Below are 17,845 nucleotides of genomic sequence, written 5' to 3'. Positions count from 1 at the left end.
GGATGGAAGGGAGTGAAAGTAAATATGGAGAGACCAGATTGGTTGTGATGGTTCAGGTGAGAAAAATTGAGTGACCTGAATGATGGCTGTGGGATGGGTAGCAGGGTGTATATGAGAAGTGAGTAGAAAGGGAGATTGGTAACATACAGTAAATGAGTGACAAGCATGAAGGGAGCCAAGGATGGCCCTCAGTCTGGCTTGAGTACCTTGTAGGTGGTACTGCCAGTCACTGAACTACTAGAGCTACTGGGAGTGGAACACCTACAGGGCAAGGAAGACAAGACTACAGACATTTCAGACAGATTGGTTTCAGAGTGACAGTGAGACACACAGGGAAGCTGGTCTTCAAAGAGCTGAACACCCATAACTGTAGCTCAGATGAGCTATGTAGGCTGAATAAATACATTTGGGATTCACTTTCATATTTAGGGTAAGTGTAGAAGGAAAATATTCTGAGGACCACCAACATTCAAATGATGACCGGGAAGGGGGAGCTCTGTAAGGACTGGGTGAAGGTATTGCAAGGCAGGCAGGAAGAACATGAAGCTGAGGTATCACCACTATCAAGAGACAGGAGAGTTTTACAAAGGAAGAAATGATCATTGGTGTTAAATGTGCTGTCATCTGATTCAGAGACTTGGAAGTCATTGGAGACTTTGATGGGGGTAGTTTCAATAGAGCCAGCTGCGACCTGTGCCTTAATTCTCACTCATCCATACATTTGACAATAGACCACATGCAATAGACATATGTTTATTTCTTATATTTGGATTTTAAGGTCTGTTATTTTCTTCATAAATATGATAGCATCACAGAATGACAGAAAGGAACCAAACTGTTGTCTCAGATTTCCTCCTTCTGGGTCTGCCCATTGATCCAGATCAGCGAGGCCTGTTCTATGCCCTGTTTCTGACCATGTATGTCACCACCATCCTGGGGAACCTTCTCATCATCATCCTCATTAGCCTGGACTCCCACCTCCACACGCCCATGTATTTGTTTCTCAGCAATTTATCCTTCTCTGACCTTTGCTTCTCGTCTGTCACAATGCCCAAATTGCTGCAGAACATGCAGAGCCAAGTCTCCTCCATCCCCTATGCCGGCTGCCTGACCCAGATGTACTTCTTCCTGTTTTTTGGAGACCTGGAGAGCTTCCTCCTGGTGGCGATGGCCTATGACCGCTATGTGGCCATCTGTTTCCCTCTGCACTACACCACCATCATGAGCCCCAAGCTCTGTCTCTCCCTGGTAGTGCTGTCCTGGGTGCTGACCATGTTCCACGCTATGTTACACACTCTGCTCATGGCCAGATTGTGGTTTTGTGCAGACAACACAATCCCCCACTTTTTCTGTGATATGTCTGCTCTGCTGAAACTGGCCTGCTCTGACACTCGTGTTAATGAGTTGGTGATATTTATCATGGGAGGGCTCATTCTTGTCATCCCGTTCCTGCTCATCATCATGTCTTATGTGCGGATTGTATCCTCCATCCTCAAGGTTCCTTCTGCCAGGGGCATCCACAAGGCCTTCTCCACCTGTGGCTCCCACCTCTCTGTGGTGTCTCTCTTTTATGGGACAATTATTGGTCTCTACTTGTGCCCATCAACTAATAATTCTACTGTTAAGGAGACTGTCATGGCCATGATGTACACTGTGGTCACTCCCATGCTGAACCCCTTCATCTACAGCCTGAGGAACAGAGACATGAAGGGAGCCCTGGGAAGAGTCTTTTGGAAAAATAAAATATCTTTCTCTCTAAAGTGGTAACAATTGAGATTTTCACATTATTTAATTCAGTGGGTATAGTAATACTGATAATGGAAAATTACTCTTAATCCATGTTTTTTCCCCTTCAATTTTAAACCCTTCAAACTTTTTGTTTGATATCATATTAAAGGCAAATATGAAACTATGATGACAACTTAGCTGTTTTGAGGTAGAGTTGGGGGCAGCAAACCAGTCTGTTCTGAGTCCTTATTTCCCTCTTGCTAGGTGGAATTGAAGTTGAAAATAAGATTTATATACCTTTGTGCAAAATACCTTATTCCTTTCAATTTAGGAATTTTCTTCTACTTCTTCTTCTCCCCCTTCTGCTCTCCTCCCCCTTCTTCTTCTCCTCCTTCTCTTCTTCTTTCTTCTCCTTCTTCTCTTTCTTCTTCTCTTTCTTCTTCTTCTTCTTCTTCTCCTCTTCCTCCTCCTCCTCCTACATTTCCCTCCTCCTCCTTCTTCTTCTTTTTCCTCTTCTTCTTCGTGATTCATCTATCCACTTCAGAGAGAGAGAGAGAGAGAAGGAGAGCAGGGGGAGTGGTGGAGGGAGAGGGAGAATCCTGAAGCCAGCTTCCTGCTGAGTGTGGAGCCCCAGCCTAGGGTTTGATCTTATGACCCTGAGATCATGATCCCAGCCTAAATCAAGAGTTGGCCGCTCAATTGTCTGAGCCACCCAGGCACCCCCAGGAATTATCTTCTTAAAACATTACTGTAATCATTGCTTTTTTCCTGCCCAGGAATCCTCAGTAATGTGCATGAGCAAAGAAAGAATAAAACCCAACCTTTCTTTCTCACAGAACACAGAGACTCCTGGAGCTCTCAGCTTCTATATACACCTTATTCTCCACTATGTATAAAAGCATCTCATATTTCCCTCTCTCCATTCGTATGCTTGCCTCATTCTATACTTTAATTCTAACTCTATTTTTTTGAGCCAGAGCAGAAAATCAATCTTTGAAAGAAAACAAATAGCAAACAGTTGTTGGGTGCTTTTGTATGTGTCAGGTTCTTTTCCAATCTATTAACCTACCACCTCTATGATGTTGGTCCTATTATAATCCCCATTTTATAACTAAAATGATAGAAAGGTTAGTTTACCATCTAACATCAAATAAGAAGTTCAGATTGAAGCCTAGGCCATTTGTCTTATAGCCCAAGATCCTCACGACTACACTATGCTGCATTTTGAGACTATAGAATCACATCCCTCCATTGTAATGGTGTGTTTTGTTCAGTTTAACTCACTTGTCAGTTGGTTGTGCTTTCATTTATTTCTTTCATATCTTTGTTTTTCTGGTTGAATAATGATCTTCTTCATATATAATCATAAAGTATAGAACAGGAGTTCTAAACCTATATCCCAGTGGCCAAGCAGTTAATGTAGTTGAGTGTAAAGTGTATCAGATTTAAGAAAAACCAGCTGCAGAAATATGATAAAAGGTACTTTATTTTATTAATATTTGGAGTATTCATCTATCATAACTCAAAATATATGCCACTGGAGATGATCTTTAACCCTGATATCAAATAAACTCTAAATAAAAATAGAAATACTTAATCAGTAGGTACATTATTGGATTTTATAACTCCTTTGATTTGGAAGCAAAACCTGGCACCATTTTTTCTGACCAAGATGTCAGTGTGGAGTCCTTTTTTTTTTTTTTCCTTGAATTATTTAGTAGAGAATTTAAGCTTGGGTCCATTTAACTGGGAGTGGTATTTAGATTTTTTTTTCTACTTAATAATAGACAAGAACTACTCACCAACACATGTACTTTGAATATGGATCAAATCTTTGCACAGACATTTTTATAATTAAGGTCACTGTTTTGGAGGTATAAGTAGAATTCTGATATTCCAATGTTGTCATAATACTTTTCAGTATTGCACAATGTTCCTAATATTAACTTTAATTTTCCCTCTTCATTTACACCATCATATTAGTTGGGAAAGGTGAACTAGTAGGTTCATATAACATATAATGTTATTTTATTGTAAAAAATAGGAAATAAATGAACATTTTAAAAGAACTCATCATTCAACTCTGTAATTTCATACATGTAGATCAGTCATTGTTTTCATTTCCCTAAATATATTTTAGCTATAGTGAGTAGTTTTCATTTTTCTTTGCCATGTTTTCAAAGTACATATATTTAAGAGTATCCATCAATTGAATGAAATATTTGTGCAGTTATTTGTGAATGTATTTGCAGAGAAATATTCAGAATGTTTACATGATTTGCAATGTCAAGTTAAGGCCATGTATTGAATCAAACCTTCACAAGTGATATGAGAGGATTTTTTTTTTTAATTAGTGTATGACACAAGTAACTTGTTTTCTTTAAACATTTCCAAAACCTTCTGGCCCTGTGCCTGACCTCCATGTAGTGCTGAAGGTTACCATCTTGTTTACCCATTTTTTAAAAGTGGAGCGTTAGCCAGCTGGTTCAATTCTTGGGAACATTTCAATTCATGATATTAAGTATTATTGTATAATGCATTTTATTTTTGACATTTTAACATTGAAAAATATAATAAATGAACTCATATCTGGTGTCTTGCAAAATATTGCCACTTTGGGTTTAATTTTTAAAAACGAGGTTAATCTTATTACCAATACTATCAGAGTGTAGTTTGTCATAGACTTACTAATACTGACCAGGTGACATTAAAATTTTGAAGTTATTTTTACTCCAATAAAAATATAGCTAATTTCGTGATATTGTGTCTATTAGGGAATCTTTCCCAAAGTTTCCATGAAAAGATCAAACCTTTCATCAACATCACAAACAGTGAATTCAGTGATATTATTTATGTTTATATTCTCGTGTGGCAAGACATAGATGCTTGTTTCTGTTTGAAGAACATAATTTTTGCTAAACCCTAAAGACCATTATTTATACCCGAAATCTCCAAAGAGTGTAAAGGCCAGTCAATTATTTCATTTAATACAACAGCATTGTACAATATCATTTCTAATTTTATAGTCATAAGAAAAAATAAACTAAAAATTTCAGTCTTATTTTTGCTTAAGTTTTTTGTATCATAATTTTTTGTACACTGATCATTGTAAGATTCATTTAATGTAAAATAGGTTTGACTCAGTGCTCTTTGATGCATGCTTATTAAACATGTTGGGATGCCATACGTTCCAGAAAGATTCTCACTTTTTCCTGAAAAGCGTAATTATTTATTTTTCCATTTTTGATATCTCTATGAATCCAGTATATGTTACCTTCTTTTGAGAAAAGGAATACCAAGAAGACTATGAAACATGCTGATGAATGGGAGAGTTTATGCCCTGTCTCAAAGGTCAAAGTGCTACTGAGCCACAGGGGGTTGCTTTTGTATAGTAATATAGACCCAGGATCACATAATCTCCCAGCTATTTGGCCCTGTGTCTGGCCTCTGTTGGTACAGATGTCCAACATGTTGTGTCTCCAATTATTAAGCAAAGCTTTGGATGACTGGTCCAATTCTTGGGAGCACATTCTGTTAAACTACATATTTGGATTAAACTATAATTATTAAACTATAAACTATTCATTTGGATTTTTATGAGAATCTTTCAGCTTCTAATATTGACAACAATTCATATAAAAATTAATATTCTTCAGGTCAAATAAAACATGTTTGCCCTCCAGATGCAGCCTTTTATAGACCTGCCCTTAATCTTGGGCAACATGGTCCCCTCTCCTGGGCCACATTTGCCCCACTCTGGCACTACTGACATTTTGGGCTGGATAATTCCTTATTGTAGGTGCTGTCCTGTGTACGGTAAGATGTTCAGCCACATCCCTGACCTCCATCCACTTGTTGCCAGCGACATTACTCCTCATTCCTGCTGTGAGAACCAAAAGTATCCTCAGACATTGCCAAATGGCCTCAGGTGTGGTGTGGGTGCATAATCACCCCAGCTGAGCCCACTGCTTCAGAGAGAGCTCTTACACCTTGCAAACACACATTGGTTCCTCCTCTACTGGGGATCTGGAGCTCTGTTCTGGCATAGCAGGGTCTGGAACTGGAAAGCCCATTCTTGCAATTTAGAGCCTTCAAGCCCCAGGGCAAGCAAGACTCCTTCACTTCACTTTCCCAAGGTTTTGAGAGAGAAGCACCTACATCTTAATATTGTAAAGCCTTGTGTGCTGTGCTTCTGCTGGTGTCGGTGGCGGTCACAGATTCAGAGTGTAGGAAGGGTTGGACCAGCGGAGCTCTGAGGTCAGAGAAAAGACTGAGTAACTTGTTAAGCCCTCCCTTTCATGATAGCATGTGTGCAATGGATTCATGCATGAATGAAGTGTTGTTTCTTAAAGTGCTGAGCGTCCCATTTCTTCCGGTTCTGTATCCATAACAATTGCACATAGCTATTGAAAACATTTGAAATATTAAATAATTTATATTACTTGTAATGTTTATACACGTAGGTCAATATAACATGTATGAAATATGATTTGACAGTTTACATTGGCAACTGGATGAACTTTGAATGCTAAATTTGAAAATCGTTTTATTTTTTATGATATAAAACAAATTTAATTAAAATTTTAAGAAATCAACAGTTTTATTTCATTCAGTAAAAAGTTTATATTTATTATTTTAAATTTTATTTTGCCTGTCACACATAATTGTAATGTTTTAGAAGAAAACTTTTTGAAATCATTTAAAAAATAATAACTTCAATTTTTCCATTTACTTTAATATCATTTATTGTGAAATTTCATATTTGAACACAATTACATTTTATTTTTAAATCCTTAGATCATTATTATCAATAGAAATGTAAACTATGTTAACAAACACTTATGTAAAAATCTCAATTATAACATAATCTGTAATTTTGTTTATTATGAATGATGATCATAAAAATCAATATTATACATTAAATAGGTGAAATTATGAATTATGTATGTATTTATAACATTGTTGGCCCATCAACAGATACCAAGATATATGAAAAGTAAATAAATATCAGGATTTTTTGGTTTATTTGTTAACTTGAAGTTATATTGTTTTAGATTGGCCTGACTTACAAGAAATCCCAAGACTGGGTGACTTAAACAAGAGATATTTACTTATCACAGTTCTGGAGGCTGGAAGTCTGAGACTGGGATGCTACTTGGGTTGGATTTGGTTAGAATTCTTTTCCTGGTTTGCAGACAGCCACTTCTTGCTGGGTCCTCAGATGGCAGAGAGAGTAAGCTCCAGTGTCTGTTCTTTTTATTTATTTATTTTTAAGTTTAAAAAAAAATTTTTTATGAACATATAATGTATTATTAGCTCCAGGGGTACAGGTCTGTGAATCATTAGGCTTACACGCTTCACATGGTGTCTGTTCTTATATGGGCACTAATCCCATCATGAAATCTCCACCCTCATGATCTAATGTAATCCCAGTCTCCGAAAGGCCCAGATCCATAAAACAACACATTTGGGGGCAGGGCTTTAACATATGAATTTTGGAAGGACACAATTCAGTCTCTAGCACACATAAAAATTGAAATGGCCAAAATTGACTAAAGAAGAAGTATAAACTTTATTCAAGTTTCTAGCTGCAGGAAATGTTGGGCAACTTGTCCAGTGTGATATAGTGCAATTATCGGAGCGTGGGGAGATATAGGGAACCCAAGTTGTGTAATGAAGGTGTGGAAGTGCTGAAGAAGAAAATCGTAGAAACCACTTGCCAAGGTTGAGTGAAAGGATTCTTGAGGAGAGACTAGGTGAGGTGTGTAAGGGCCTGGTTAGCCAGAGGAAGCCATTTGGCTGTAAACTTAGATTGACCCTGCCCCTCCCAGAAAAACTTACTTGCAAAGCCCAGATACAAGGGCAGGCCAGGCAGGGTGGAGACATCCAATCAGTAGGGCACGCATATATTTACTATGGTAAATTGAAATTCAATTGGCCACCCGTATTGCCGACCTAGCATGACTGTGCAGTTTTCCCTGTGTATTGCAATCTCATTGGCCACCTGTGTATAAGCCAGGCTCAACCACCTCTATAAAAGTTAGTCTGTGAGGGTGGGAAGGGTCGTCGGCACCTCTTTGTAAGAGACAGCCCTGATCCGTTAGTAATAAAGCTTTGCTTGACCTTTGCTTTGTATCAGTCTTGCTCCTTTGATTATGGACCTAACAAGGTGGAAGATGAATTTGTCATGGAACATGTTCATATTTTGGAACATATTTTCTGATAGTCCTTGTCAGCTTGAGTGTAGAAGTAGAGAAAGGAGAGTTTTGTGTGTATCCAGGAATTGCAGATTTGCTAGGCAGGTAGGATGGATGACTGGAGAGGGTATTTGCTGGACATAGAATTTTTGTGGACAGGTTTTTTATTATTTTATTAACATATAATAATTATTATCCCCAGGGGTACAGGTCTGTGAATTGCCAAGTTTACACACTTCACAGCACTCACCATAGCATACAACCTCCCCAATGTCCATAACCCAATGTGGACAGGTTTTTTATTTCAGCACTTAATATGTGTTTCTTTTTCTTCTGGTATGCATATATCCTCATAAGAAATTTGCTAACATTTTTGCCTTTGTTCCTTTGTGGGTAATGGTTCTTATTTTTCTCTGGCTATATTTGAAACTTTATTGCTCACTTTCAGTAATTTGCATATTGGCTTTCTCCTCTCCATATTTGGTATGGGTGTGTGTGGATGTGTTTAGATTGCTCAATTGATATTTGTTAAGCTTCTATTTTGTGTGGGAATATTTGGTCACTATTTCTTTAATCATTTTTTGGCCCTCTCTCTATCTCCTGAGATTCCAATGACATATTTGTTAGACCACATGATATTATTGCATGTTATTATCATTATTAGTATTATTGATTTTTCATTAGACTGCAGCTCACTGAGAGTTTGTTAATTTTATTGTGATATTTTCTTCTCTCTGCTTTCTTTTTGGATTTTATTATTTATTTTATTGGTTATATTTTTATGTTTCAAGTTCAATACTCTTTTTCTCTACAATGTTAAATACTCTTTTAATCTCTTCCAGTGAAATATTCATTCTATGTATTATGTTTTAAAAGTCTCTGTAATTTCCTTAATGTTCTTTTTCCTTTTATTTTTCTACTTAATATGTTTTCATTTTCATTTGTGTTCTTCATCTTATGAAGTCTATCTGTAACAGCTGTTTTAACATAGTTATCTGCTAGTCTCATCATCTAACATTTCTGGGTCTGTTCCTATAACTCATTTTTCTCTCAATTATGGGATCTAACATTACTGTTTCTTTGTATATCTAGTATTACTTCATTGTATTCCAGGCACTGTGAATTTTATATTGTTGAGCACTGGATCCTGTTGTGTTTGTGTAAGGAGTGTGAGACTTTTGCTGCTGATGGTTAAGTTACAGATGAGTTAGTTTGATGGCTTTGAAGCTATTTTAAAGCTTCTTTTAGGTCTTGTCTAGAATAGCCTTTATTTTAGGGCTAATTTAATCCTACCTATAAAACACTTTTTTGGGATCTTACGAATGTCTTGTATATGGAAAAGTCTCTCCATTTTGGGTGAAGGGAGCTCAAACAATTCTTGATCCAGTGTGAGCACAGAGAATTATTTGCTGTACAGGTCTCCAGTATTTTCTTAAAATTTAAATTCAATTAGCCAACATAGAGTATGTCATTAGTTTCAGATGTAGAGTTCAGTTATTCATCAGCTGCATATAACACCTAGAGCTCATCACATCACATGCCCTCCTTAATGCCCATCACCAGTTACCGCATCCCCCTACTCACCTGCCCCCTAGAAGCCCTCAGTTTGTTTGCTATAGTTAAGAGTCTGTCGTGTTTTGTCTCCCTCTCTGATTTCTTCCCATTCAGATTTCCTGCCCTTCCCCTATGGTCCTATGTGCTATTCCTTACATTCTACAAGTAGAATGTAATGAAACCATATGATAATTGTCTTTCTCTGATGGGCTTATTTCACTTAGCATGATACCCTCCAGTTCCATCCATGTTGATGTAAATGGTTAAGATTTCACACTTTCTGATGGTTAATGAATATTCCATTGTATGTATGAGTGTGTGTGTGTGTGTGTGTGTGTGTGTGTGTATGTGTATATATACACACACATATCTCACATCTTCTTTATCCATTCCTCTGTTGGACATCTGGGCTCTACCAGGGCTTTCATCCTATGAATGTAGAAGTTGATATTCAGCCTAAGTCTTATTTAGATATCTCTGTTGATAAATATAATTCTTTGTCTCGGTGGCTTTCTCCTCTCCATAACTCTGCCTTGCAAATTCTAGCCATCCCAGTCTCCCTTAACACTGATCTCTCTCCTTAGCTCAATGAGATTTATGGTCTTTGGGTTTTCTCTCCTTGTGCTACAGTCTGGAAATTTCTTCCAGACAGAAAATCTGTCCAGTGATAGAGTGCATGTCATTTGTTGTCCTTCTTCCAGGTATTACAAGTTTTGCTGCCTGTTGTCCAATATTTTAAAATAGCTTTTCCTACATCCAGTTTTTAAGCTTGCATTGGTAGTCCAGACCCTGTTACTTTACCATAGGTGGAATTTTTTTGTATATTAAATTTCTTTAATTTCTTCATCTCCCCTGATTTCCTGGTTTGTACCTTAGTATTATTTTATTATTATTTTAGTACAATTTTCAATAATAATGGTGATAGTGGGCTACTTTATCTTGGAGGAAAACATTTAAGTGCTAATGCGGTTTATTTAATTCTGTTGTCTAAGAATATGCCTTCAGTTGTGTGATGATGACACCGTATTGCTCTATTTACAAATATCTTTATTTTAGATTTTTTTTTTTTAAACTAGGCTCCATGCTGGGTATGAAGGGCTTGAACTCACAACCCTGAGATCAAGACCTGAGGGGAGATCAGGAGCTGGACACTTAACTGAGTCACTCAGGCACACCACAAATATCTTTATTTTAAAATTTTCATTTGTAGGAGTAGCAAGGATATTGAAAATTTGATAAAACCCTGGGTGATAGGAATAATTTTCAGTTGCCAATGCTGATTGGCAAATTATTATCCTTATCTATAATTAAATTACATTACTCTGTTTTTATTATGCTAATAGAATAAATAAAAATATTGAAGTAGTGTTGGTGAGGCTGTGGGGAAATGGTTACATTTTGATATCAGTTTGGCATTATAGGACATGAAATTAAAACTATCCATAATTATAGGTGGATATATTTTTTAAAGATTTTATTTATTTATTTGGCCAAAAGAAAGAAGATCACAAGTAGGCAGAGCAGCAGGCAGAGAGAGAGAGAGGAAAGCAGGCTCCCCGTTGAGCAGAGAGCCAAAGTGGGGCTCAATCCCAGGACCCTGAGATCACGACCCAAGTTGAAGGCAGATGCTTAACCAACTGAGCCACCCAGGTACCCCTATAGGTGGATAATTTAATTTCTAAGACTATAGGTAATATACAGATGCTTACTGAAATGACACTTTAATTTGTCTCCATTTTCTTGAACTACTATTGTCAAATAAAAATGTATATATTTAAGTTTTACAATATGACATTTTGACAAATATATATATTGTACAATGATTATCACAATCAAGCTGGTTAACATATCAGTGACCTCACAAAAGTACCATTGTTTGTCTGTGTATGTGTGTGGCGAGAGCACCTAAGGTCAACTTAACCAAAATTACATGTAGGTCTCTCTTTCTCTCTCTTTTTTTTTTAGTTTCAGAGGTAGAATTTAGTTATTTATCAATTACATATAACATCCCGTGTACATTACTTCAAGTGTCCCTCTTAATGGGTCACCTTCCTCCCACCCACCTCCCCTCCAGCAACCCTCAGTTGGTTTCCTAGAGTTCAACATCTCTTCTGGTTTTCCTCCCTCTCAATTTTCATCTTATTTTAGTTTTCCTTCCCTTCCTTTATGTTTACCTGTTTGTTTCACATGAGTGAAATCATATGAGATTTGATTTTCTCTGACTGACTTATTTCACTTAGCATAATACTCTCTCGTTCCATCCATGTATTTGCAAATGGTAAGATTTCATTCATTTTTTTTTTTTAAAGAAGATTTTACTTTCAGTGAGGATACAAACCATGAGAGACTCTGGACTCGAGGAAACAAACTGAGTGTTTCAGAAGAGAGGGGTGGGAGGGGCAGGGTAGCTGGATGATGATTATTAAGGAGCGTACATGTGATGAGCATTGGGTGTTGTATGCAACTAATGAATCGTTGAACACTACATCAAAAACTAATGATGGTACTACATGTTGGCTAACTGAACATAATAAAAAATTAAAAAAACATTTTATTTGTTTATTAGAGAGAGAGAGAGAGAGAGCGAGAGTAGGAGGGGGGCAGAGGGTGAGGGAGAAGCAGGTTCCCTTCAGGGCTCAATTCCAGGGCACCAAGATCACAAGCTACCCAGATGCCCCAAGATTTCATTCTTCTTGATGGCCATCAAAAAGGATATGTATATCTTACTAAATATCAGTATGGCACCTTTTTCAATGATCAGTGTGTATGTGTGGATTTATTTTGGGTTTCTCTATTCTGTTCAATTGGTCTATATGTGTGCCTTTATACAAGCACCATACTGTTTTGATTACTATTGATTTTGAAATCAGGGAGTGTGATGCCCCCAGTTTGTCTTGGCTGTCAAGATTGCCTTGGCTATTTGGGGTCTTTTGTTGTTCCAAATGAATTTCAGGATTTTTTTTTTGCCCCCCTATATCTGTTAAGAATACCACTGGAGTTTTGATAGGGATTGCGTTGAATCAAGAAACCACTTTGGGTAACATGGACATTTTTACAAAATTAATACTTCTAATCCATGGACATGAGATGTCTTTCTATATGTCTTTTAACATTTCCTTCATCAATATTTTATAATTTTCAATGTACAAGTCTTTTTTTTGTCTTTGTTTAAATATTCCCAAGTATTTTGTTTATTTTTTGGATGCTATTGTAAATGGAATTGCTTTCTTAGTTTCCTGTTCTCACAATTCATTGTTAGTGTATAAAAATATCTCTGATTTTGTGCATTGATTTTGTACTCTACACATTTTTTGAATTCCTTGATTATTTCTAATTGTCTTCTTGTAGAATCTTTGGTGTTTTATTCCTATAAGATCATGTCATCTGCAGAGGTAATTTTACTTCTTCTTTTCTTATTTGGATACCTTTTATTTCTTTTTCTTGAATAATTCATCTGATTAGGACTTCCCTTATTGTGTTGAATAGATGTGGTGAGTGTGGGTATCCTTGCTTTGTTCCAGATCTTAATGGAATAGCTTTCAGTTTTTCTCACCATTGAGCATGACGTTAGTTGTGGGCTTGTATATATGCCCCTTATTGCGTTGAGGTAAGTGCCCTTTATATAAAATTTTTTAGTTTTTAACATGAAAGAGTGTTGAATTTTGTTATATGTTTTTTCTACATCCATTAAGATGATCAAGTGGTTTTTTAAACTCTATAAGGTTAACGTGCTGTACCATATTGATTGATTTGCATATATTGAACTATCCTTGCATCTCTTGGGTAAATTCTGGTTGTTATTGGTGTATAATTCTTTTAGTGTGCTGTTGAATTCAGTTTGATAATATTTTTGTTGAGTATTTTTGCCTTTGTATTCTTCATGGAAGTGAGCTTATAGCTTTCTTTTCTTGCAGTGTCTTTGTCTGGCTTTGATTTCAGAATGATGCTAGCCTTGTAAAATGAGTTTGGAAGCGTACCTCTTCCTTTTCATTTTTTTTTGTGGGGGAAGAACCTAAGAATGATTCTTTAGATATTTGAAGGATGGCACTTTTTTGTTGTTGGATTTTTTATTGCTGAGTCAATCTATTTTTTCTTAAAAAAAAAAAAAGATTTTATTTATTTATTTGACAGAGAGAGAGATCACAAGTAGGCAGAGAGGCAGGCAGAGAGAGAGGGGGAGCAGGCTCCTCGATGAGCAGGGAGCCTGATGTGGGGCTTGATCCCAGGATCCTGAGATCATGACCCAAGCCGAAGGCAGAGGCTTAACCCACTGAGCCACCCCAGTGCCCCTGAGTCAATCTATTTTTTGCTGTTTTTTTTTTTTTCATACATTCTATTTCTTCTTACTTCAGTCTTGGTAGGTGTATGTTTCAAGGATCTTATTTACTTCTTACAGGTTGTTTAATTGTTGATATGTAGTTTTTAATATGAGTCCTTTATCTTTTTGTTTTTCTATGTCTATGACATTAAATGTGATGTCTGTTGTTTCTAATTGACAAAATCTGTCTTCTCTTTTTTCTCTGTCTAGTGTTTCTTGATTATGTTTGTTTTTTTCAAAAAATGAAACCATTAGTTTATTAGTTTCTATATGTTTTTATTTTCTATTTCATTAATTTCTATTATGATCTTTATTAATTTCCTTCCTTCTGTTAATTCAGGACATAATTTATTCTTTTTCTAGTTCCTTGAGGTATATAATAAAGTTGTTTTTGAGATTTTTCTTCTTTTTTAAAAAATTTTTATTTTTTAAAGACTTTATTTATTTATTTGACAGAGACCAAGCGGGCAGAGAGGCAGGCAGAGAGAGAGAGAGGAGGAAGCAGGCTCCCTGCCAAGCAGAGAGCCTGATGCGGGACTCGATGCCAGGACCCTGAGATCATGACCTGAGCTGAAGGCAGAGGCTTAACCCACTGAGCCACCCAGGCGCCCCAAGATTTTTCTTCTTTTTTAAATACTGCTGTTTTATTACTATGAACTTTTCTCTTAGAATTGCTTTTGCTGTGTTACATAAGTTTCTATATGTTGTGTTTTCTTTTTCTTTTCTTAAATATGGACCTCTTTACAAATTTTTGTGTCATCCTTGCACAAGGGCCATGCTAATCTTCTCTGTCTTGTTCCAATTTTAGTATATCTGCTAATGAAGTGAATATTGTGTTTCCACTTTTATTTGACTCATGATATTTTCTAATTCCCCTTTTGACTTCCTCTTTGTCCTATAGGTTATTCAATAATATATTGGTTAACTTCCATGTATTTGTGAGTATTTCTGTTCTCATTTTGTTCCTTATTCCTTGCTTCATTCCATTGTTGTCAGAAAAGATACAATGATTTCAGTTTTCTGGATTTGTTAAGACTTGTGTTTTGTGACTTGAAAGGATTATCTTTGGGAGTAATACAATCACTTTGTGTTGTTAAAAATCCTGAACTAGTTATCTCCTATTTGCCTCTGGGAATGGCTAGTAAAGTAAACACTAAAGGCTTGCCAAGTCCCTGAAAAGACCATGAAGTCCTGGAAGTAATTCAAAAGTTCCTGAAACTGAGGTCACTGTGGAAGGTCCTAATAACAATGACCTCAGGGGCGCCTGGGTGGCTCAGTGGGTTAAAGCCTCTGCCTTCAGCTCAGGTGATGATACAGGGTCCTGGGATTGAGCCCTGCATTGGGCTCTCTGCTCAGCATGGATCCTGCTTCCCTCTCTCTCTCTGCCTGCCTCTCTGCCTACTTGTGATCTCTGTCAAATAAATAAATAAAAATCTAGGGGAAAAAAAATGACCTCAAACCTCACAGTTCAAACCCCTACTCAGACTAATTGTTCTAATGCTCCCTTTAATCCTCAAGGGTGAGAGTATTTTTCTGTGGCCTGGAATGCCAAAATCATAGACCTAAAACAGAAAGTCGAAAATCTTTTCAATGAAAAATGCTGTGAAGTTCTTGGCCTTAAGCAAGCTCTGTAAGTGCCATTTGCATTATTTGAATCTTTCCCAGAAGACTTTTATGCGGAAAGCTTGCTTAAAGGTGTGTCATTCTGACTGCAGTCTCCTTTTGGCATTCCAAGGCTGAAGAAGATATTCAGAAACAAAGCTAAAATTTAGTTCATCATTAAAAAGCCTGAAATGTTTGAGACCGCAGTTAAGGAGAGCACCCCTCTGAGAATAAATTCATCACCCAGTGTTCATACTACTGAATCAGATGTTGGAGATCTTAACATCATTCAGGTGACAATTCCAGATGATGAATAAGAAAGAATATCAAAAGTTGAGAAAAACTAGACAACTTTTTCAGAGAAACAGTTAATGGCTCCTTCAGTCAAAATTTGGTGAAGCTATTAGTATGGGCTTTCCTGTGAATGTTCCGTGCAGGAAAATGGCAATTAACCCTGGCTGTGTGGTAGTTAATGGCATTCCTCCCACAGGGTCATTCAAAGCCCCCAGTTACCTGGAAATCAGCTCTTTGGGAAGAATCTTAGATTCTGCTGAGTTCATTAAATTCACAGTCATTAGACCATTTCTAGGACTTGTTGATCCTAGAATTGGTTGATCAGAGTGAGTCAAAAGGTCCAGTGATACAAGAATCAGCTGAGCCAAGCCAGTCGGAGGTTCCTGCAACAGAAGAAATAAAGAGACTGATGGAAACTCTCAGATCAAGCAAAAACCAGGCCCTGCATGTTAGACCTCTTCCCTCCAGGGTTAAAGTATTGGTGGGTCAGAAGAGTTTTCAGATGTGTTACTGCCACAGGCTGTTACTTTGTGTAACAGAAAAACCTTATTTTTTCTTTAAGCTTATATTCATTTGAGAGAGAGAGCAAGAGTAAGAGAGTGAGAGATCATGAGCAGGGAGAGGGGCAGAGGGAGAGGAAGTAGACTCTGCTGAGCAGGGAGCCTGATGAGAAGGTCAATCCCAAGATCCTGGGATCATGACCTGAGCTGAAGGTAGTCACTTACTTAACTGACTGAGCCACCCAAGTGCCCCACAGAAACTCCTTCTATACAAACATTTTTCCTTCTTTTAGATAGAAGTGTCTACTTTTTCAGCAGTTCTGTCAATTGAAATAAAGAGCAAAGTGACTGTAGATTTGGAATGGCTGGTTTACTTTGGAATGTATTATAAATATTTTACAGCAAAGCTGGAAAAAGGACAGGGAAAATGACAGGCATGGAACTCACCAGATTTTTTATGTATCAACAGAGCCTTCAACTATGGTGTCTATTTTCCAGTCAAGTGAAGATCTCCCCTACTGGAACATCATCTTCTGCAGTGAAGAAAACACTTGTGATAGTTCAACCCTTTAGTTTTTCTATTTGAAGAGTCATTTAAATGATCCTTTTGTTTACAGATCTCCTTGGTGACTGAGTGAACAGTTAGAATCTGTATATTTGACTAAACCCTTTCCTAAGCTATCTATCATGGTTCATATGATTTTTGTTATAATTAAAAAATCACCATCTGGATCACCTAATGGGAAATAACATATGTCAGCATGTGGCTTATAGATGGTATACAGAGAATCTCTTCTACATTTATTTTTCATCCAAAGGCATGGTGTACCAGATGTTTAAGATCAGGTCTGAGTGTTTGGGCAAGCTCAATGACACTAAACACTCACTATCATGCAACCTAAATTGTGGTGTGTATTTCTTTGGAACACTGCCCAGCTTGGATCAGACTCAAGGAGTTTTCATGGCCTTCATTATTTTAGAACTCTACTTGTAACTTTGAGGCTCCAGGGTGGGGAAGGAGGGGCTAATAAGCTAATTATGGACACTCTGATATTCTACACCATTTGTGGGAGAATCTTACATGTATTGGGATTTCACAGAAAATGAGAGCTAGAAAATACCAGCTATAAGAGAAGCTAGAGTATATGATGGCATAGAGTTTTCATTAGCTTTATCAAAATATTCACAATGGATAATTATATTACATGATAACAGAAATAGATATTTTTATGTGTTGCTTATATTTTACCTCAAGTTAAACTGTAGATGTAGGGTAATTAATAAAATGCATCTATTTGGAAAAAAGACCACCTCTTCAACAAATGATGTTGGGAAAATTGGACAGTCACATGCAGGAGAATGAAATGGGACCATTTCCTTATACCATACACAAAAATAGACTCAAAATAGATGAAGACCTGAGTGAAATAAGTCAAGCAGAAAGAGTCAATTATTATATGGTTTCACTTATTTGTGGAGCATAACAAATAACATGGAGGACAAGGGTAGTTAGAGAGGAGAAGAGAGTTGGGGGAAATTGGAAGGGGAGGTGAACCATGAGAGACTATGGACTCTGAAAAACAATCTGAGGGGTTTGAAGTGTCGGGGGGTGGGAGGTTGGGGGAACCAGGTGGTGGGTATTAGAGAGGGCG

At 37.1% G+C, this 17,845-nt stretch overlaps 1 protein-coding gene, 1 non-coding gene and 1 pseudogene across 2 annotated transcripts; 2 read left to right on the top strand and 1 right to left on the bottom strand.

Moving 5' to 3' along the window:
• The first annotated feature begins 816 nt into the window (after window positions 1–816).
• LOC116860626 (olfactory receptor-like protein DTMT) lies at window positions 817–1,795 on the top strand. The gene has a single exon (XM_032846724.1). It carries the CDS (start codon window positions 817–819, stop codon window positions 1,765–1,767), a length of 951 nt encoding a protein of 316 aa, XP_032702615.1. The 3' UTR covers window positions 1,768–1,795.
• Window positions 1,796–14,522: 12,727 nt separating this feature from the next.
• Window positions 14,523–14,625, bottom strand: LOC116860655. The gene has a single exon (XR_004381332.1). It is a non-coding gene; the product is annotated as a U6 spliceosomal RNA (small nuclear RNA).
• A 227-nt stretch (window positions 14,626–14,852) lies between these two features.
• On the top strand, window positions 14,853–16,146 carry LOC116860647 (annotated as a pseudogene).
• Window positions 16,147–17,845: the final 1,699 nt, after the last annotated feature.

This window comes from Lontra canadensis, unplaced genomic scaffold, assembly GCF_010015895.1.
Source record: "Lontra canadensis isolate GAN:19392208 unplaced genomic scaffold, GSC_riverotter_1.0 scaffold180, whole genome shotgun sequence".
In the NCBI taxonomy this organism is placed as follows: Eukaryota; Metazoa; Chordata; class Mammalia; order Carnivora; family Mustelidae; genus Lontra; species Lontra canadensis.
This window is presented reverse-complemented; position numbering and strand designations above follow the sequence as displayed.